Below are 23,234 nucleotides of genomic sequence, written 5' to 3'. Positions count from 1 at the left end.
CTTGCACATCTCAATCTTGAGCAGTCCCAAAGCTTCTGTTTAATAACACTTCTCACTGCTTTCAAGAAAGACTGTGACACAAAGTAAAATCTTAAAAGCCAGGTATCAGTCATCACAGTTAGATATAAAAGTGATTTTAGATGTTTTATATTATCTTGTGCATAAAATATAAAACAGTTCTGGCTTGAGATATTGCATCTTTGATATGATACAAAAAAGGTACCTTAGCAGGTTTGGTGCCCAGACAATTGCCAAGTTCTTGGTGTGCATGTTTGTGATGGCACAGTAATCCGCAAGATGAGCCAAGTGCCTCATTAGGAACTCTAGTGTCCTAGAAAATTAGGGAGAATTATTAGTAGTAACAGAAAACATTTTACATACAGACAACCTATCAAGCTACAAACCAAGTAAGGAAAACTAATGTGGAACAACAAAATGAGAAACTCTGAAAAGGTATCTTAAGTAGAGATGAAATATCTACTTTGTGAAAAATAACTGAGTATTCTTTTCATTTTATGCCACAAAGGAAGAGAGCAATTTAAAAATTCCCCGAACACAACAGCGGCCAACAGAATGCAGTGTAATTCCAAATGCAGCTAATTCTAACTGTTTAGTGATGTAATGGCCATTCATTTGCACAATGAAACGTTTGAAACACCTTGGTTTGCTTCTGCAAATCTCATCCTTCTGCACTGAAATCTTTAGGTGCTCTTTATGTGGTGCATTTATGTCAATAAACCATACAAACTGTACAGCCTAAGAAATCTTGAACCCATATTAATACAAAATCCACTGTATCTTTAGTTCCTCCAAATCTACAAACTAGCAGTATGAATATCAGGTTAGTTGGTTCTCTACTTAGCAGCTTCTCAAGGGAGGCACATGCTAACCACCATCTCACTTAGCATCATGATTGGTTAGCTATGAGGAAGGCTTTTGTACTGGTAAGGACCCCAACATAACTTGCACTTCTCAGAATAATGCGTGAATTAGAATGCAGTTACCTTTAGAGTGCACATTTCTCTGAATTTTGTACTGCTATTCTTGGTCTGGAAACAAACTGATTGGTATTTTCAATGAAATGGTCCAGAAAGCAGGATACCATCTTTCCTTACCCTGTTAGTAAAATGCTGACAGGTTTGATCTGACAACACTGGGCAAGGAGGAGAAAGAGTAATTGGGGAACCATCCTTTTAGGGAAAAGGTTTTGGTTCCTAGAGGTCTGGTGCCTTTTCACCTGATCAGCTTCCCTCCAGAATCTGTATATTCAAAACTATTATCTCTGAAAATTCCAGGAAAAAAACCACAGGTGCCTATATTTAATTGTTAGTCTCGACTACAGCAGATCCACTGACTTGATGGAACATATGTATAACCAAGTTTACATTAATTCAGTGGGTCTACTGCAGTTGATAGTAATTGCTGCCTTACGACAAGGTTTCTAATAGACATGTTGGCAGTTTCTGTTACAGAAAAGAGAAAAGTGAAGATGTCTCAATTGCAGGTAGGTCAGTACATCAATTCACTCTGTGTGATATGGGAATCTGAACATAAAGGCAGTGTTAGATAATGCTAACTCTGATTGTATGGAATTGTCTTTACCCAGTCTTATTTTATTAATCCCAGTGTCTCTCTCAGAAGGATACACAATTTTACAATCTGTATTACTGCAGTCTACTTATGACCCTACTTATTCAAGTTATACACAGAAAATATCATATGAAGACAGGTTTAGACTTAGAAGAAGAAAGAGTGAAGATAGGAAGAAACAACACCAACAATCTAAGATATGTAGATGACACCATACTACTAGTGGGAAACATCACAGGCTTGGGAAAATTGCTAAAGAAGGTCCAAGAAGAAAGGGCAAAGGCAGGCTTACTGCTGAACATAAAACAAAAATAATGAGCATGGAGTATCTACATAAATTTAACCTAGACAATGAGGAAATCTAAATAAGGAGCTCCTGTACCTTGGATTAAACATTGATCAGAGTGAAGATTGCGTCAAGCATCAAAAGAAGACTAGGAATGGGAAGCTATGAAAGAACTAGATAACATCCTAAAGAATAAAGATGTACATTGCCCCTCCTTATCCATGGATTTTTTATCCACGAATTCAAGCATCCACGGCTTGAATATATTCAAAAAAAGTATAAATTCCAAACAGCAAACTATGATTTTCCATTTTATATAAGGGGCACCATTTTACTGTTTCATTGTATTTAATGGGACTTGAGCATCCACAGATTTTGTTATCCATGGAGGTTCCTGGAACAAAACCCCAGCAGACAACAAGGACCCACTGTACAACTGAAAACTAAAGTTAGACTTGTCCAAGTCATTGTATTCCCCATCATTATGTACAGATGAGAGCTGGAGAATGAAGAAAGTGGAAAGAAAGAAAATCAACTCATTTGACATGTGGTGCTGAAGAAGAGTGCTGAGGATACTGTGGACAGCCAAAAAGACTAACAAATATGTCTTTGAACAGATCAAACCTGAAATATCCCTGGAAGCTATAATGATCAAATTGAGGCTGTAATATTTTGACCACATCTTAGGAAATCATGACTGATTTAGAAAAGACAATATTGTTAGGAAAGGTAGAAGGTAGTAGAAAGAGAGGAAGACTGCAAGCTAGATGTTGAGACTCAGACAGGGAGGCCACAGGCCTAAATCTACAGGATCTAAGCAGAACAATGGAGGACAGGGGATCTTGGAGATGTCTCATCCAAAGGGTTGCCATGAGTTGGGGTTGATCCAAGGACAATTAACAACAACAACAACACATACCTTCACCTAAAACCATGCAACTAAATTTGATTTTATTGCATTCACAATTTATCCCAGTTGCAAACCATGGGGTTATACTAGGAGAGCCAAGGATTTTATTTTATTAGTAGTGCAAAAATCCAGTTAGGTGCACTATGCTTGACCAAAAGGCTAATATATCCCAACAACCAGACAAGAAGAAAGCTCAAGTATAATTCTCTACTTCTTTTGAAGCCACCAGAGGGAGCATTTGAAATATGCATCTAACTTACAAACTGTAATAGTACTATTAACACTGCTGAACATAGCTCTCTTTAAATTTTTCCATGGTGGAGGAAAGAACAAAACTGATCTAGTTAAAAGAAAGCATAAAATACAGAATGCACTAAGAGTTTACACAGTGGAAAGTGCAATATGCAATATTGTGGTTAAAAATCAAGAACAAGACATTGGTCTTTTTGGTGAGAGTTTGCTTACAGAACTTGTAGGTGAACCATTCAATGAGAAATGTGCTTCATGATGTTGGAGAACAAAGCAGATTCTTTAGATTCTGGTTTCTAATTTTCAATTACAGGCAGTAATTAAGGCTGTAGTTTGGGGCTGTTAAGTAACTTTAAAGTCAAAGAAAGGTTCCACTGTATGTGAGTAGTTTGTAGCAAAACTTGGAAGGGAGTGCAATGCCTCTTTTTACTGATATGAGCACCCAGGGGTAGGATATGATAATCCTTGATCAGGAAGGCTCACTATAAGGTTCCACCAGGAGGAACTATGGCACCTCTCCTCTCTCAACTGCATCACATTTTAGCTGATACAATCATAAAATCATGGGGCTGGAAGGGCCCCATAGGCCAACCCCCTCTCAATGCAGCAACTCCACCTAGAGCAGTGATGCTCAAAATTTGATCCTCCAGATCAGTGGTTCTCAACCTTCCTAATGCTGCAACCATTTAATATAGTTCCTCATGTTGTGGTGATCCCCAACCATAAAATTGTGGTATCTCGGTTCCTAAGACCATCGGAAATATGTGTTTTCTAATGGTCTTAGGCGACTCCTGTGAAAGGATCGTTCGACCCCTAAAGGGGTCGCGACCCAGAGGTTGGGAACCACTGCTCCAGATGTTTTTGACTCTAGCTCTCGGAATTCTTGACTATTGGTCAAGCTTCCTGGGGCTTCTGGGAGTTGAAGTCCAAAACATCTGGAGGACCAAAGTTTGGGAATCATTGACCTAGAGCATCCCCAACAGGTACCAGTCTAGTCTCTTTCTGAAGACATCCACAGAAAGACACCCCACTATCTCTTTTGGAAACAGATTCCATTCTTGAACTGCTTTTACTGTCAAGATGTTCCTTCTAATGCTCAATAGAAATATGGGGTACTGTAACTTAAAGCATGAAGGTCTGGTTTTACCCTCTGGGGCAGCAGAGAACAAAAAAGCACCTTCTTCTCTCTGCACCTTGAGGTATCACCCCTCAGTCTTCTCTTTAGCAGGCTGAACATACTGAAATCTCTAAACCCTTCATGTGGTACGTGTGTGAGTGTGTGCATGGGCCAGAGAAGTGTTCCACTCCATTCCTGTAGCTGGATGCACAACAACAAGCATCCTCCATGGTCTCACAGAGGCCCTCGTGAGGTCTATGAGGATAAAGTTATTGCTGTACATCTAGCTATAGGAAAGGAGAAAGACAATTCTACACTGCTGCCCACCCTCCATTTTGCATCAGCCAGTAAATAGCTGGGATGGGGGAAACTGGGTTGCAGGGGTAAATGTGCCATAGTTCCTCTTGACAGAATTGTACAGTAAGCATTTCTGGTTGAGGATTGGCTAAATATGAAAGTTTGTCCCTTGTTCAACCTGGCAACTGTATTTCCAGCTCACTTGCATCTCATGTTTTCCATCGATTTCGTGTTTCTATTATGTTTTCCATCCGCTGCCTCCACACACACACTCTCTCTCTCTCTCTTATACACACACATATATTATCCTTGTTACTTTTGTTCTTCCTCCTCCTCCCATTCTCCAGACGGAGTCAGAATGCATCTGGTCACGCGTAATCAGGGCAAATTCTATTACATTAGACCAAAGAATACTGAATTACAGACTTGGCTGTGACAGGCAACAAAGTGACACCATTCCAACTTGTTACTGCAAAAGGTAACTCGTTACCAAAGAAACATGTCAGAAATGTTCTACCATTGCCATTCTTTGTTCCTTCTGGCATGTCAAAAGAAAAAGGAGCAGGAAAACCACAAACTCTTGAATCTTCTACTAATCGTCTCTGTTTCTACAGAACATCGAAAGAATGTGCTGTCTACTACAACTTGCAGTTTCTATATTTTACCGTATCCTTACCACCACCACCCTGAATCTGGAGGCCCATAAATTACTAAGGCAGCCAAATGCTCCAAGTTTAATTAGGGAGAGCCTTGAAAGGGTTCCCAGTCAAACCACTTGTCTGACTCACTTTTGCCAGTATTCTTACTTGCGCTTAATGTGGATAGTACTGGAGCTCTGTCCTAGTTCCCTGTTGCCAATTAAGCCCATTTGCTGTCTCAACTATAGTCAGGCATTTTTATGGTTGCATTTGTGCTTTACACGGTTCACCTTAATTGACAATCAAACCTGCAGAATTATTGCCTAAAATGCTGGATGAGAGCCCCACATTTCTTGCAATTTCTATTTCACATGCTTGATTTTTCTAATTTGACCAGATATGCCTCCTGCTACCATTAAAAACTCGGCACATTTCACAGCCTCTCCTTTCCTTAGTAAAATGAGATAGTTCTGCCCTTCTGCACCCTGTTCATACTTCATAAAACATCAACTTAGATAGCTCAGAAGATACACTCTTTGTCTTGTTACTGATCTAATTAAAATAGAAGTCAGCTTTATGTAGCTATAAATCCCTCGGTGTGCATTCAACCATTTAATTTAATACATGCAAGAATAATGCTGCTTCAGTAAGCCAGCCATCTTAGAATGTACAAATTGGAAAGCAAACAGAAAATGTTAACCCTCCTTTTAATAGCGATTATATAACTGCATAATGAATGTGCAAAGTACTTTAGAAAGGAAGGCATCAGCTCAGGATCTCACACACAATACAATGTGGATTTAGATTAATATAAACAGACATGGCCCATCTTTGTGTTCCAGGAGAGACAGAACTCTACTGCAAAACCTGCAGGGAACAAGAGGGCACAGCCAAATGTAATTAAAGGCACCCTGGGTTTTTTTTTAAAGGGAACCACAGAGATGTGTTAATTTTTGTTAAAAAAAGTGGTGCATTGAGAAATAACTAAGAATACTAAAGAATACTAAGGCTAAAAAGGCAGCTAGAAGGCCAATGCAATTTTAGGTTGCATTAATAGAAGTATACTGTCTAGATCAAGGGAAGTCATAATGCCACTCTATTCTGTTTTGGTCAGGCCCCACCTGGAATATTGAGTCCAGTTCTGGGCCCCACAATTCAAAAAGGATGTAGAGAAAGTGGAGCATGTCCAAAGGAGAGCAACTAAAATGGTGAAGGGTCTGGAAAACATAAAGCCCTATGAGGAATGACTTAGGGAGCTGCGGATGTTTAGCATGGAGAAGAGAAGGTTAAGAGGTGATATGATAGTCCTGTTTAAATACTTGAAGGGATGTCATATTGAGGAGGGAGCAAGCTTTTTTTTTTTTTGCTGCTCCAGAGAACAGGACCCAGAACAATGGGTGCAAACTCCAGGAAAAGAGATTCCAGCTGAACATTAGGAAGAACTTCCTGACAGTAAGGGCTGTTTGACAAACTCCTTCCTGGAGAGTAGTGGAGTCTCCATCCTTGGAGGTCTTTAAGCAGAGACTGGATGGCCATCTGTTGGGAATGCTTTGATTGAGAGTTCCTGCATGGCACAATGGGGTTGGACTGGGTGGCCCTTGTGGTCTCTTCCAACTCTATGATTCTATGATCCTAACCTGTAGTGAGGAGGTGGTAACTGCTGGATGACATCGTGGATTTTAACTAAACGTTCTTCATCTGTAGCAGCAGATACAGCATCCTGGAAGGAAACAAAACAACATAGTTTAAATCCATGCTTTTATTTCAATGCGCCACATATCTGGATGGCTTCCTTCTAGTCAAACAAGGACCCTGCTGTCAATTACAATGGAAGGTATGTGAAAAAAGAACACATACATCAATCTAGTACTCAATCTAGCAAGCCTTGAGGGAACTAGTGGAGGGAGCACTGCATCGAGCTAAATCCTGTTTGTCTTGACTAGAGTAGGAGCCATTGAGTCAAATTGAGTGGACTGCTTGCTGACTTACCATCCTACAATTGATCTAATGGGTCTACTCTACTGAGACAAGCCAACAGGATTTCAGCCATTCTCTGGATGCAGGAGGGTCAACTATCAGTTAAAACCACAAAGAGCTGCAGCTTGTAACTACAGACAGTACTAGGCTATAGCAATCAATGATCTGTTTTAGAATAAACCTGCTACAAAGGCAACTATTTATTGTTAATTAGACTATAACGATAGAAAAACAGGAAGCCACTTCATACTGAGACAGATCACTAGTTTGTCGAATTGGTCCATCATTGATCCAACAGTACAGTGGACCCTTGTTATACGCTGGTGTTTGGTTCCAAGATCCCCCGTGTATAACAAAATCCGTGTATGCTCAAGTCCCATTAAATATAATGGCAGAGCAAAATGTTGTCCCTTATAAAAAATGGAAAATCAAGGTTTGATCATTGAAATTTATACTTTTTTGGAACATTTTCAAACCGTGTATGCTTGAATATAACAAATCCGTGTATAAGAAGGTGTGACTGGTATTTTTTAAAAACTGATTTGTCAGTAGCTTCCAACAGGATTCTTTCCTTGCCATAGGAAAGGAAAGATTATCCATAATTTTCATCCTCAGGCTAAAAAACAAACAACACAGGTTTCTGTACAATTGGGAAACCTCATCAGGAAGAATAACAGACAGTAAGAATTTTGTGTCATTTTCTCCTGGTACACAAACATCCCAAAGTGTTGCAGAAGATTTATTCTGACGAGAAAAACATGAGTTCCACCCCCAAACAAAACACCTCATGGATTCTGCACAGAATATACTTCTTTTCTGCATGGGAAACCTTTTTTTAAACCAAAGAACACACACACACACACACACACACACACACACACACTATATGTGTGTGTGTTTGCACAAAAAAAACCCAGGTGTTATTTCTGCAGAGTAATTCCTCTGCAACATTTGGGAAATGACACTGGAGGAATATTTGTTTTATTCATCTTCACATATGAGCATGAAACAGTCAAGGATTTACTCCCCTATCATGCCATATGTCAAATTGTCAAACATTGAATCCAGGAATGTTTGCATGCAAAGGAGGTGTTTGCCAACCAACAGCCCTTCAATATTATTTATTGCTTTAGTATTCCGCTCTAACTGCAGCACAGTCAGAGGAAGCTGGTGCTCTTGCTATGTTTATGCTCACATTATTGCTATAAGGCAGGTCAGGATGAGATATATAACTTGCCCCAAATCACCCAGTGAACTTCACAGCAGACAACATCTTTCAATAAAACAACATAGCATATTTCCCTTGTGAGTGAAAGAAATGCACATGTATCATTAGAGGCCCCAAAATGCTGTAAAGCTTTTCCCAAGGGCATAACAAGGGCAAAGAGTCATGTCATGTGGTGTAGCAGAACAACTGTTAACCGATTCCCATGGAAATGTGTAGGAAATATGTATAGGGAATGTGCCAATTACTTATTACTAAGCTTAATTTAACTATTTCTAAAACCAACATGATTCACACTAATGCTACCTGTACAAGGACTATTTCATGCTACCTAGTTTTAGCACTATGATCCCACTTTAACTGTTATGGCTGCATATTATGGAATCCTGGAATTTATAGCTCAAGAGCTCTCATGCTGAAAATTCTAAATACCCTCCTCTAAACTGCAAACCCGAAGAGTGCATAAAACTGAACCTTGGTAGTTAAAACAGAATCATATTATACATAGTGTGAAAGGGCCAAAGGAGAAAAAAATGCATCTTGCACTTACAGAGAACTTCTCATAGAGCTGATAGGTGAGCAGAGGATTTGGAAGCTCTCGGAAGTAGAGCTTACAGAGTGAACCCACACAGTGTATATCTTGGATATATACATCTTTTGTCAAGTCAGGGATTTGTTCAGAGTCAAACTCATGCCTGGAGAAAAAAAAAGAATAAAGGAGAAGGTGGTAGAGAAAACAAGAGTATATACAATCAAACAGTGATAAGAGTTCCATTTATTGGAGGAAGTATACCCCAAGATAGGTTTTTGAAAGTTCACATTTCTTCTTTACAACCCTGATTTTGGGGAGACAGCTTTAGTGATCTTATAAATAAAGTCAGATTGCCTATAAAGGTTAAGACACCATTTCATAAGTTAATTCATACTATATACTCAATCTGGATGCAACCCAAACAGCTTCACGTATACATACACACAGGTTCCCCATTCTTGTCCAGGTACTTCCCTCCTTCAAAATTGCATTTTATTCACTCAGGGACGTCCATAGGCTTGCCTACCCAAATCATGATTTGCAAGTATTGAGTCATGCTATGCAAACCACAAAACCAAGAATCAAAGGAGGAAAATCTTGTCGATTGCCCTTCATTGTGCACAATAATTACAGAGAGCTATAAAGCAAAAAGGCCTTCTTGTGAGAGCCATGGCTGAGTATGCTTTTCCATGCTGGATAAAAATACTTGGAAATTGCTGTTTTAGATTAGCAAGGCTTGGACACATAGGGACTAATGTGGTGAGTCACACAACTGACATCGAAGAAGGGGCACTAGAGTTTTTGAAGCTCACATCCTCATGAGCCATAAATAAAGCTGCAAATTATTTGTTATCTTGCAGGCATTTTGTATTGAAAGATCATACACAGTGGCACTAAAGCAACACAACGGTTTGCTATTTCACAGAGATATGCATTTACTTTCTCTGGGACATATAAAAGGGGACATGGGAGACTTCAAAATTTAACTGTTCTAGAACTGGACCAGAAAATCAATTTTTATGTATATGCTTTGGGGGGGGGGAGGGTTCACACAGGGAATAAGGCCTTTTAGAGTTAGCATACCTTGGACTTGAATAATACAATACATGAAACACATACCGTAGCTTCTGGATATTGGATGCAATCCCAGATAGGCGATATATTCCGTCCACAATGCCATGCTTTTCGATAAATTCAGTACAACTCTTGAGAACCTGGGGGACTTAAAAGCAAAAGGAATGGTGTTAGGTGACATTGTATGAGATGTTCTCACTGTGATCATACCTGGCTTCTCCATAACTGTCACATGGAAGCCCTTTGGAAAACTATGTCAATGAGAGATTTCATTAAGGTAGACTTAAATCACTTAAGTCTACCTGTAAAATGTAGGTACTAATTCATCAGGTGCTTCTGATCCAACTTACATTATGTATCCTTACATAAAGGACTGCAAACCACCAGGAATGCATGGTGGCAACATTTAGCATGCAACTGATCATCTTTAGCATCCAACTGTGTGGTGCTGAGACTTCACTGTAGGGCTGGACTCTCAACTTTCATTTAAATTCACTCCCATTTGTACTATGGAGCTTCTTAAAACATTATATGACCTACTTACTAATCTTCCTACATTTAGCAAGATGAGGTAACTTCTTTGTGCCATGTCTAGCACAGGGACACAAATTAGGATCGTGAATCATAACCATCCTTCTATCATCACCCATTCCTTTATTTTACTTTATTTTGAAAGCTGTTTTTGTATTGAGGGTGTATTGCACCCTCATGCACAGTGAAGAAGTGAAAGTCCTGAAAATCACCTATTATTATTATTATTATTATTATTATTATTATTATTGTTGTTGTATATCCTGCCTTTCTCCCAGTACAAGGACTCAAGGGAGCTAAAAACAAATTCAAAATAGTACAATGTAAAAACAATACAAAAGCATTAACAAGGTAAATATAAAGTTTAAAAAACTATGATAATAATATAAAATGTTAAAAGAGTTATGCAGTAAAAATATTAAAAACTACATACAAATCTTGTATACAACACACAAACTTTGCATAGCATTTGGTAAGCCCAACCCTAGTCAATTTAAAAAGTCTGATGGCACAAAAATGTTTTTACTTGTTTTTAATCCCAAATTTAATAAGAGGGCTGTGATTCACTTCTGCTGAACTTTCAAAGCATTTAGAACATCTTTGCCATAAACAAGCAAAATAAAAACTAGTCCAGCTTGGAAGCCCAGAACAATTTCAAGTTTGGGAGGAAAGGAGCTTGGTTTTGCATTGGGCTTCTAAGGTGTGTAAAGTATATCCAAAGAACATCACAATTCCTGGAACTAACTAACTAACTAACTAACTAACTAACTAACTCTCTCTCTCTCTCTCTCTCTCTCTCTCTCTCTCTCTCTATATATATATATATATATATATATATATATATATATCTCGATCCACAGGGAGAGGCAGGAAATTTTATTTATTTATTTTTTAATTTTTGATGCAAACTAATCTCCTCTGCACAAGAATTGTAGGATGGAGCACAGTGTCTCCATCTTGAACTTTCTCGGTCTGATATATTGGTTCACATCATGAAGGTAACAAAAGTATGTGTGTCTGTGTATGCATAGATACTGGGGAGTTGAGGGGGATAAATTAGGTAAGGTGAGGAAAGAGGGAAAGAAACAAGCAGCAAAGAGTGAAAGAGTGGTGAGAAAGAGAAAAAAATATGAGGAGGATTTACTTTGCCAAAGAGTTCTCAAGGCAGACAATGCGGCACAGAGACCATGAAGAAACTGATGATGCCTTTCAAACTGTATCCCTTGGTTTCTTTCATATTTCAGGGCCTAACTCTTACTCACATATACATCTCATAATGGCACATAACCTTTCATCAGTACCTGCCAGTTACCACTTGATTCACTGGGATTGTAGGAACAGCATTTAGCAGAAAGGTGGTATAGTATCACCACTGTGTAAGTACACGAGTGTAGATTTATATTATGCAAGTATGATGTAGGGCCTTGGTTCTATGCATGTACCTAAATGTTTTAACACTGCAACAACAAAAATGAGGCAAGTCACAACTACAATTTTCAGGATAAAACTGGGTGTGAAGTTAATCTGTAACTGAAAAGGCAGGAACTCAGATTAAAATCTAGAAGACAAGTAGTATTAAGCACACATTAACATTCAGGCAAACATAGCAATCAGTTGCCCATTTAAAACAATAAGTCTCCTGCCACATAATTTTACAGCTGCAAATAATTTTAGCCACTGGATAGGACTGATTTTACTGTCAAAGTACAGTCGGCCCTTCTTATACGCAGATTTTTTTATACACAGATTCAAGCATCCACGGTTGGAAAATGTTCAAAAAAGGTATAAATTTTAAATATCAAACCTTGATTTTCCATTTTTATAAGGGACACCATTTTGCTATGTCATTATATTTAAGGGGACTTGAGCATACACGGATTTTTTTATACACGGGGGATCTCGGAACCCAACCCAACGTATAACAAGGGTCCACTGTATCAGCACCTTCCCAACATGTATTTTTCTTGCTTTGAAAAGAAAAACAAAAATGTCACTCCACATACTTAACCTACAAAAAAAAAAAAAAAAAAAAAAATTGCATGGCCTCTCTTACAATTTGTTATTATATAAGATATACTGAATGTTGTTGTTAACTGCCCTCTGGTCAACTGAGATGCATGCCGACCCTATGGTTAAGACATCTCCAAGACCCCCCATCTTCCACTGCCCTATTTCAGTCCTGCAGGTTCAGGCCTGTGACCTCCTTGGTTGAATCCATCCATTTGGTATGCAGCCTGCCTCTCTCTCTCTCTCTCTCTCTCTCTCTCTCTCTCTGCTACCTTCAACCATCTTTTCTAATGAGCCATGTCTTCTCAAGATGTGGCCAAACTATGACAACCTCAGAACAACCGGGAAGAACTTGCTAGAAATTCCATCATCTAAATATGCTACTACATCCCAGAGGGCCTTCTCAGTAGCGGCCCAGCAAATCTGGAACAGTCTTCCCGAGGAACTCCGCCTGATCACCCCCCTAGAAACATTCAAAAAGAGGCTAAGAACTTTCCTCTTCTGTCAAGCCTTCCCCTCTGGAAAATGAACTAGTGTACTTTGATCCCATCAACTTTCTGCCTCACCCTTTCGAATGATTGTTTTTAGAATTATATATTGTACATTGTGTTATTGGTTTTATCTATTTTATGATGTGTTCGTAACTAGTTTTAAATTTTGTGTACACCGCTTTGATCTTCTGGAAAAGCGGTATAAAAATAATTTTATTATTATTATTATTATTATTATTATTAGTCATTTTGGCTTCTAGGGCCCATTTGTTTGTCCTGTGGTTGTCCATGGTATCCTCAGCACTCTTCTCCAACACCACATCTCAAATGAGCTGATTTTCTTTCTGTCAGCTTTCTTTATTGTCCAGCTCTCACATATGTACATGGTGATGGGGAATACAATGGCTTGGGTGATTCTAACTTTAGTGCTCAGTTGTATATCTGTACACTTTAAGATCTTGTCTAGTTCTTTCATAGCTGCCCTTCCCATTTTTAGTCTTCTTCTGATTTCTTGACTGCAGACACCCTTCTAGTCAATATTTGGTCCAAGATATGGGAAATCTTTGATCCAAGGTATAGGAATTCTTTGATTATTTCAATTTCTCCATTATCTAGGTGGAATTTATGTTTTACAACATTTCTGCAACCTTCCCTTCAAACTCTGCATTGGATCTACAGTTAGGATACAGTAATCTGCTCCAAAGACACCTACTGTATTGCATCTTTCCACCTAAAACATGTGAAAATCAAGGCTATTTAATGTTGGTGACAAAATTACTCAAATGAGCTAAGAAACACTATTTGCTGTAGGCTATCTTGTTATAATGGTCATAATTTTGTCAAGATCCAGTAAGGGAAACTAATAGCCTGAGGTAAATTAGGGACTGAGTTTGAAATTTGCCAGTGAAAAAAGATAACCTACATTCATTTTTAAAACCATTGTTTTCAAATAATCAACAACCACAGCAGCAGCAACAACAAAACACTTCTTCACAAAGTACAAAGTTAAAATTTGGATTCATTGCCACAAAATGTTGTGATGGCTACCAACTAGGCCAACTTTAAAAGATGTAAAAAGGGCATCAGTGGTTACCAATCAGAATGGCTATACACAGCTTCCAATATCAGACACAGTATGGCAGACAGTCACTGGGGAATGTAAGATAGAGGTATAGTTGCACTTGCACTAGTTGGCTGATTTCCCGCAAGTAACTAGTTAGCCACTATGCAAAACAGAAAAATGGATGAGCTAGGCCTTTGGTCTTATTAAGCATGGCCCCTCTTATATTCTTATAAGGAGATGTGACTAGTTTAAATAGCTTTATAAGAGAAAAATACAACAAGGATAGACCTGGCACCAGCTTTCAGCCAATATGATAACATGGATCTTTCATGCTCAGAAAGAAGGGCCAGAAAATGAGAAACTGTGGACGGGGATTACAGCCTTCTATGGCTTTTGCCCTTTGGTGCTTGTGGACTTCCCAGGACCAGTTGGGTGACTACTGAGCGAAACAGGAGCCAGGGTACATTGGACCTTTGATCTGATCTAGGAAACTTTTCTTATATTCTTCCTAAAATCCTGGCTACGTCCCTGTATTCTTAGCTCAATCAGTATGATAATAGAATAGTTATCTTCCATGAATCTGTTTGATAGATTTTTGTGGTTTTGGGGGGCTATGTGGCCATGTTCTAGAAGAGTTTATTGCTGATGTTTCGCCACCATCTGTGGCTGGCATCTTCATTCTGTGAAGATGCCAGCCACAAATGCTGCCGAAACATCAGGAATAAACTCTTCTAGAACATGGCCACATAGCCCAAAAAACCCACAAAAAACTATGAATGCCGGCCATGAAAGGCTTTGACTTCAAATCTGTTTTGATTCTCCCACCATTACATCAACTTTGGCAATAACTACCAAATATTAATTATAACTTTAATTATACTTATACGCTCCATGAAGAATGTATTTGTTTTATTGACCTGAATCTAGTATAAATGATTTATTGGACTATTTCACATTCTAATATATTTGCAAAAGAAAATGATCTTTCAAATGACTATGGCAGCATACTAATTAGATACTATGAATCCTTTAATAACTGGCAGTCCTATCAAAAGGACTACCCTGGTTATGAGAATATATCACATTATGCAAAATCATGCACTCTAAACTTTGTTTTTTCATACTTCAGAGGTGTGGAAAAATCCCCTTTACTTTCTAAATCCATTCCTTGTTTTGGCCACTTTGAATTTTTAAATTTTAAGACCTTTTTCTCTTGTCTTTCTTTATACATTCGTATTACAGGAATAATATCTTGAAATAAGACAGTAATGTAGATGGCCAACTAATACCATGTTCTTCAGACTATATTTCAGAGTAAGGACCTCTGAGTATTCCTTGCCTAAGCAAACCCAATAAAACTCATTGGGTCATCACAAATGGAATGGTGATAGAACCTGAAAGTGTACATGCTCACACCCATAAATACAGATTTTACATAGAAGAAAACAGGAATCAGGCAAGTTCCATGCAAATCTGTATTTTCAAATGAATTTAATATTTAATGGGTTCATTTTAAAATGATGGAACAGTTTGGGGCTGTAAAGCCGACTGATATAATAGGGTCTGGTTTTAAAAGACAGTGCAAATATGCATAAAACATGCAACATTTTCCTATTCTTTTGTAACTTTCACTTCCAGAAAACATATCCAGGGGTAGCTGTGTTGGGGCACAGTACAAATCTGTGACAGAGACCATGAGTTCCCAGTGGTCTCTGGCATCATCAGCACCATTTGCCTGAACTGCCTAATTGAAGCACTGCGCCACTGAGAACAAGTTCAGCATGTTTCCACAGCTTTTGCCCCCTGGAGCTTTCCAGCCTTATAAACAAACATCATGGCAAAGGGGTATATTTGTCATAATTAAATATCAGGGGCACCCTACTGTGACATTTAACATCAAGCGAAGATAGAAAATAGAAAGGGAAGGGGTTCAGTCAGTGCAGTATGCTCAAGTCACTGCAATGTGTTCAAGTCACTAGCTCTTTTGCCATGTCAAAAAAGAACACTGAACCAACAGTGCACACAACAGACTCATCTGCCCTGCAGACATGACTGGTATACAATTAATTCTCTGGTCTTATTGTCACAATAGATAAGAGGATCCACTAACAGTTCAACTGTGTCAGAAATGACTCATTTAAAACCACTTCAAAATGTATTGTGAAATATCCAAAATTAACAGTTAAACCATTCTTACATTAACTGGGTCTGCTGTTGATGATCAGAGAGCTAGTGGTTTAAGTGGTGGACTAGAACTATCTTGCTATGAAAACTCTATGGCAGGTTCACTTTGGAGTCAACTTGAAGGCACATAACAACTGCTGATAATTATGATGTTGATGATAATAATCAGATATTTCTGACTGCTTGATTATGGTTTGTTTGACTGCTTGATTATAATCAGTCTCCCCACATTTCTTATTCACTAATAGTTTCGTTCTCTCCATATCTATGAAGATATTAACCTGTTGGAGTCCTTCATTTAGGTGGCTCCTAAAGAAAATTCAAGCCCAACAATTGATTGGCACAGCATATTGAATACATTATAAATGTGCACATTGGTGTTACTGTGAAGGACAAAATCCACATAACTAGTTTTATGGCAAGTTGTCTTACACCAAACATGTTGGTCGTCGGTGTTATATGCCACAAAGCTCTCCTCCAAAATTTGCCTGAAAAAGTAAAATCCTAGTATGTTGGTATCCTTCATGCTTCCTTTGACAGACAACATGCGCACACACCTGAAATTTAGCATGCATGCTCTGATACAAGGGGTAATTCTGCAACACTTACGTTATTTGTTTTATTGCTGAGGAATTTACACTTGTTCCTCAAAATGCAATAGCTCTAAATCAGGAATTCCATCTTTTTATCTAACTGAAAAATGAGCCATTTGCAGCTAACATGGAAGGCTTGCACATGATTAAGATGTCGTCAATATAACATTCAACTCTCAAAGACATAAAACAAGGCAAGTGTGAAAGGATACTTTTTATATTCATTCCAAGTTGCATTCAACACTCTTTTCATGAAGTTGGTAAGTATGCCAAGCACAGAACATGCTTTGCCAGAGGCCAGGTAATCTCATCAGCCTCCATGGCAATGCTAAGAAAGCATGCCACCTAAGTAGAATAAGCTGATGTTCTGATGACTTTGGTGCATTTTTTTGTCTTCTTCAGCCTGATAATAAAGCTAAAGCATTCTGCTTATGTGTATAGAAATATACAAAAGTGCAATTAACAATGTTCAAATCAAGTCAAGATACTTGGGTTACTATTTTTAGTTCGCCAGTTTCTAGGCAACATGCCACCCATGTTTCCCAGATTTGGAGGAAGCCTGATACATTTAAACATTATGAGCCTGTGGGATGCTGAGCACCACAGGCTCCTCCTGTCGATGAGAGACATAGCAAGCAGTCTGTTTCCTTTCCCCATTGCCATAATTACTGCTCTAAATTCTAGAAATAGACTTGCAAATTCAGGAATAAAGGAAAATGAAAAGATAACTTATAAAGCTCTCTCACTTTGAGTGAAAAAGGAATGTTAACTGGTAATATGTCAAAGGAAGTTTAAAAGTTGTGCTGCAGTGATGGAAAATGGAAAATGTGTGGCATTCCAGATGTTACTGGACTCCAGTTCCTGTCAGCCTTTGCACCACAGGCTTTTCTGGATAAGATTGATAGGAACTATAGTCCAGCAGCATATGTTCCTAGTCTTCCGGTTTACTGTATTTCCAAACTTCAACCTGAAAGTGATCCTTGAATTCATATCTAACTATTGTTAGATGTGGATTTGTCTTGTCTCTCTTATCAAGCGTGGGCCAAAAGAGAAAATGATCAAGAAACCGGTAACGAAGATTCAGCAGCAATAGTGTCATACTTGCTGATGGCTACCTAAAGAAAGCTTTGAGCTCAGTTGTTCAATGGTTTGAATTTTTGAAGACTGTAGTTTTGGTCCCTGAGAATGACATTTCTCTTAACAATAATAATTCATTCCTGAAGATCAGCACCATGAAGATATCTCCAGGAGGTAGGTAGTCTTTTGCAGGAAAATCAATCAAGAGTAAAGACTGAGTAAGACTAAGTAAATACAGTACAACTGCTAACAGCAACCAGAATAGAGCCAGTGCGGACAGCAGCTTGCTTCAACAAATACTCGCAATGCAAGAGATACTTGGCTTGGGCAAAGCCATTTCATTGCTATACATGTGTTAATCCTAGGATGTATTTGCCACCTCCCATGATTATTAAATGATTATTGTTATCATCACTACTCTGATACAAGTGAGGTATCCCTTATGACAAATTCTGAAATCCAAAATACTCCAAAATGTCCACATGGGATGAGTCAGAGATAGTGACACCTTGCTTTCTGATGATTCAATGTACATAAACTTAGTTCCATGCTCAAAATGGCTCATATGGGATGACTCAGATATAGTGACATCTTGCTTTCTGATGATTCAGTGTACATAATCTTAGTTCCATGCTCAAAATTATTAAAAATATTATGTATAAAATTATCTTCATGCTATGTGTATAAGGTGTATACAAAACATAAATGAATTTCATCTTTAGACTTGGGTCCCATCTCCAAGATAGTTGATGATGTACTAGCTTGTGCCCAGCCATGCGTTGCTGTGGCTCAATCTGGTTAAATGGAAAAAAAGAAAAGAGAAAGCGCACGTTTCTAAAATATTTAATATCACAATGCTTGTGGGTATACAATATGTTTTGTTGTTCCATTGTCTGCATAGATATAGATTGTCTGGTTTGCCGACTCTACAACACGCAACATATAACTGTCCATGTGAGGAGCAATCTGTGTCTAGATCTAAACCGCACAGTTCTAAATACTGGCCCTGAGCTTTGTTGATGGTGATTGCAAACGCCAAATCAAATTGGGAATTGCAATCTCTTAAAATGAAATGGCACATCCATTCGGGTGTGTTGCTATTACGTCGACAGATGGTGCTGTTTTTCAAAATAACATATTTTTACCTGTCACAGGTGTGACATCTATATATAAAAACATATTCCGTGTATAAAAACATGCATGTATTCAAATGGAACGTTGTGTCAAAATTTCAAAGCAATCGGTGAAGAACTTTCAGAGATTTAAGATTTTGAACAAACAAACGTTTCCATTTTTATTTATATAGATGTGCAAATACTCCAAATATTCCAGAATCCAAAAACTCCATGCATCTAAAGATGTGGTTGCCAGTCTGCAAAAGTTTGTGTCAATTAAAACATGTTAGTTTTAAAAGATGTGAAAGGAGTCTGTTGTTTTTGAAATGGGGATGGCGGCTCCAAGTTCAATAAAATTTTGGGTAAGTGCTTATAAAGAAACCTGTTCCCTCTGAAATTGAGGGCAGTAACATGTTGTGTTCTCATGTCCAATGCGTTTCAACTGGATTTAAGCATCATCAACCTTTTTTTGGAATTTGGCCTCAAACTGATACCTAAGCACTGGACATAAGAACACAACAGGTTACTACACCTAATTTCAAAAAGAAGAGAGGGAAATGCAATTGTTATCAGCATACATTTTAACAGATATGCTGTTTAAGGCAGGGATTTGCCTTCAACTCAATCCTAATCCTGCTTATAAAAACATTTACATGTATTCATTTGTTTTCATTTATATCCCAGCTTTCTCCCAGAATGGGATCCAAAGCAGTTTGCAAAGATACAAAATAAAAATTACAAAATAAAATAAAATAAAATAAAATACAAAATAAAAATACAAGATATAAGCAATAATGCAATTAATTAAAACATAATTTAAAACATATCACTGAAGAAAATACAGCACCTAACTGGTCAGAGCAACTCATCTGTTACTAAAAAACTGTATGTTAAAAATCAAAACTGTATATTAAAAAAGGAAATGTGTATTAAAAGAGCCCTAATCACTGGCAAGATAGGAGAATGTTCCATACTCTGTGTCATTATAACTTGCAAAGAGGAGGATGAAACAAGCTTGTAAAATAAAAAATGATTCAATGAATTACTGCTGTATCATGACTATCTGGGGCACAGAGGGAGTAGCAGACTGTTTAGTGAAACTAAAAATCTATTCAAACACCAGAACGATTTGTAAATACAGACTGTCTGACTTCTGAAGAAACTTGTATTTAATGTTGCTTAAGCCTACTGAATGCTAATTGCTACTACACACAAATGTATTATAAAATCCAAAATCCACAGAACCACAATACCTTTATTGAACCCACAGCAGTTGAGCTGACCAAAATGCACAAAATACATGATGTATGCTTTCTAAACTACACTGGCTTCTTCATTAAGTAAGGATTTTATAAATAATAGAAAGGAGGAGGTTATTTATTTAGTTCATTTCTATGCCGCCTTTCTCCCTGAAAGGGACTCCAGGCAGCTCACAGATAAAAAATAGTTTAAAACTTTTGTTGTTGTTGTTAACCACCCTCGAGTTGTCCCCAACTCATGATGACCCTGTGGCTGAGACATGTGGCCAAGACCCCTGTCCTCCACTGCTTTGCTTGGGTTCTGCAAATCAAGGCCTATTATCCCCCTGATTCAGTCCGTTCATCTCTTTCTGCTGCTCTACCTTCCCTAACATTATCATCTTTTCTAATGAGTTGCGCCTTCTCGTGATGTGGCCAAAGTACATCAACCTTAGTTTTGTCATCTTTCCTTCCAGGGAGAGTTTAGGCTCATTTGTCTTTTTGGCTGACTACGGTTTCATCAGCACTACATTGAAAAACAATTTAAAAATCATCCAGCTAAAACGGTATAAAATGATGATGTTTGAGTCACAGGCCTACATTTTGTTAAGATGTTGTAATTTTTGTTCTCAGTTAAGAGGATACAGAGGGATGTCCATGTAGGCAGAGGCCATTCCTCCCTTTTGGCCATGTGGGCTCTGGGAGACAAAGACTTGTAAAGTTCAGGAAATAAAATTTAGTAACAATGAAAATAATAATAATAATAATATCATCATCATCAACAACAACAACAACAGCAATGATCATATTTATTTCTTACCCACCTCTCCCCAAGGACTGAGGCGGTAAACAAGGCCAATTGGCAACCAACATAAGTTAAAAACACATCAGTTTAAAAGGACAAAGAAGATGTACACATATTAAAACAATCCATGGCCCAGTACATACCACGGAAAAGGGGTGGTCTGCAGCCACCCCTTTCTGCAGAGGATTGGGGCCAAGGCAGCCATACTGGCAGCCCAGAGGCCCCAATCCGGCACTTTTCCAGGCCATGGAGAAGCGGCAAAATGCTGCTTCCCTGTGGCCTGGAAAAGGGGTGTCCTTGGGACTTCATGCCCCTGGACACCCCAGGAGCCAGAGCCATGGGAGAAAGGGGCCCCTTTCTCCCTGGCGTTGTTCCTGCAGCCATTTGGTGGCTGCGGGAATGAGGCATGAGCCCAGAAGGAGCTCCATTTTGGAGCTCCTTCTCGCACCGCAGCCAGGTTTCCGTAAGCGTCCTAGGGCGGGGCAAAGACGTCACGCATGCACTGTAGATGTGGCACATACATGGTCATAATGGCAGTGCCTGTGTACACAGGGTGCCGCCATTATCACCCCACCGGCACATATTAGGGTTAGGGAGCGTAGCGTGTACATTGTGCACGCTCCCTAACCCTAATACCAGTGCTGTCAAGTGCCTAGTACACAGTACCATCCCCCCACCCTTGCTTATTAAAAAGTTGCATCAATAGTTTCTTTTAATTAGCAGATAAATTAGCAGAATGAATTAATAGATGAGAAAGCTCACATCTAATTGCCAAGCTGGAGACAATGCAAATATATAGAAATGCTGCAATGCAAAATTGCCACCACCCAAACCGAAACAGCTGTACAGTGCTGGCAATTTTCTTCATCACAATCAGTACTAATGACCTGAGCTGCTGCCAGTCCAAGCTCCTAACATAATAGAAAGGTAGATGGATGCCCACCTACAGTTAGGGACTACAATATGCTGACAAAACTGCAGACTGCATCACTATAAAATCAGCCAGCATGACAGGGTGCCAGCAAAGCAAACCAGGGACCTCAACTGGATGATGAACAGCTACTGCTTTAGCAAGCTTAGTTCTTTTCAAACCCTTATTCAGCATATAAAAATGACATTAGAAAAAACTGAGTTTAAGGACCTGAAATAAAACAATTATTCTAGTTCAAGATAGGTCACTGCAGTCAGGGAGTGCAGCTAATGTCAATCTTAGGGCCTGAACAGACAGGCCAAAATAAAACTGCTTTGGATCACCTTGGAGGTATGCTGTTTAAATGACACACACATCTTAAAAGGCCAGAAGCTGCACCAAAGCTATGTGGCAGTCCTTAGGACTGGACTGTGGCTTTGGCATGGCTTCCAGACTCTTCGAATGCATGCATCATTTGAACAGCTTACTACCAAAGTGACCCGAAGTCTCTTTATTTTGGCCTGTCTGTTTGGGCCCATAGTAACCAAACTGAGTTGGTTCATAAAACTGTATCCTAATATTTAGTTAAGTACTAACTTTCTGGTTTTCCCACATAATTTTCATCAAGCACCGGAATCATGGCATAAAAAGAAGGACGAGAGCAAGGGAAAGGAATATAGCAGCACCTTTAAAACTAACTTGTTTTTATTTTTATACCTGCTTTTGTGGATATAAATCCACTTCTTTAGATGCAGTACAGAGTGAAACTGAGGCCTCAGTGATAAAGCATACTTGGTCTCTCCTAACACATTTCTTATTCTACTCAGCGTTGCTAGTGTCCTAAACCAGGGAGTTCCTCAGCCAAGGACAAAGCAACACTAAGGTTCCACTGCTCTATTAATAATAATATTAATATTAATAATAATAATAACAATAATAATAAACTTTATTTATACCCCGCCTCTCTGTCCATAACAATCAAGGTGGCTTATAGTTAAAAGAGTACATACAAAGCCTCATATCCCATTACAGTGGTGCCTCGGGTTACGAAATTAATTCGTTCCGCGGCCGCTTTCGTAACCCGAAAAGCCTTCATAAGCCGAATTGCCATAGGCGCTAATGGGGAAAAGCCGCGTTTCGTGCGAAAAAGCGCCGAAAAGCACCAAAAATTTTCTTCATAACCCGAAAAAACATTCGTAACCTGGAACAATTATTTCCAATGGGATTTTTTCGTATCCCGAAAATTTCGTAACCTGGGTATTTCGTATCCCGAGGTACCACTGTAGTTCTCACCCTCCCCTAAACCATCAATTAAACAATTAACT

At 38.7% G+C, this 23,234-nt stretch overlaps 1 protein-coding gene across 4 annotated transcripts in view; it reads right to left on the bottom strand.

The window, feature by feature from the left end:
• The window catches only part of ARHGAP32 (Rho GTPase activating protein 32), a 305,906-nt gene that overhangs the window by 17,663 nt on the left and 265,009 nt on the right, over positions 1 to 23,234 (bottom strand). For all 4 annotated transcript variants that reach the window (XM_042472624.1, XM_042472627.1, XM_042472626.1 and 1 more), the window contains 4 exons: positions 9,941 to 10,043; positions 8,840 to 8,984; positions 6,725 to 6,807; positions 224 to 331 (listed from right to left, as the gene is read on the bottom strand). In XM_042472624.1, the coding sequence (XP_042328558.1) occupies positions 224 to 331; positions 6,725 to 6,807; positions 8,840 to 8,984; positions 9,941 to 10,043 (439 nt within the window). The remainder of the gene's footprint in view (positions 1 to 223; positions 332 to 6,724; positions 6,808 to 8,839; positions 8,985 to 9,940; positions 10,044 to 23,234) is intronic.

The sequence above is a fragment of the Sceloporus undulatus genome, chromosome 6 (assembly GCF_019175285.1).
Source record: "Sceloporus undulatus isolate JIND9_A2432 ecotype Alabama chromosome 6, SceUnd_v1.1, whole genome shotgun sequence".
NCBI lineage: Eukaryota > Metazoa > Chordata > Lepidosauria > Squamata > Phrynosomatidae > Sceloporus > Sceloporus undulatus.
Note: the sequence above shows the minus strand (reverse complement) of the source record. Positions and strands in the feature narration are given on the sequence as shown.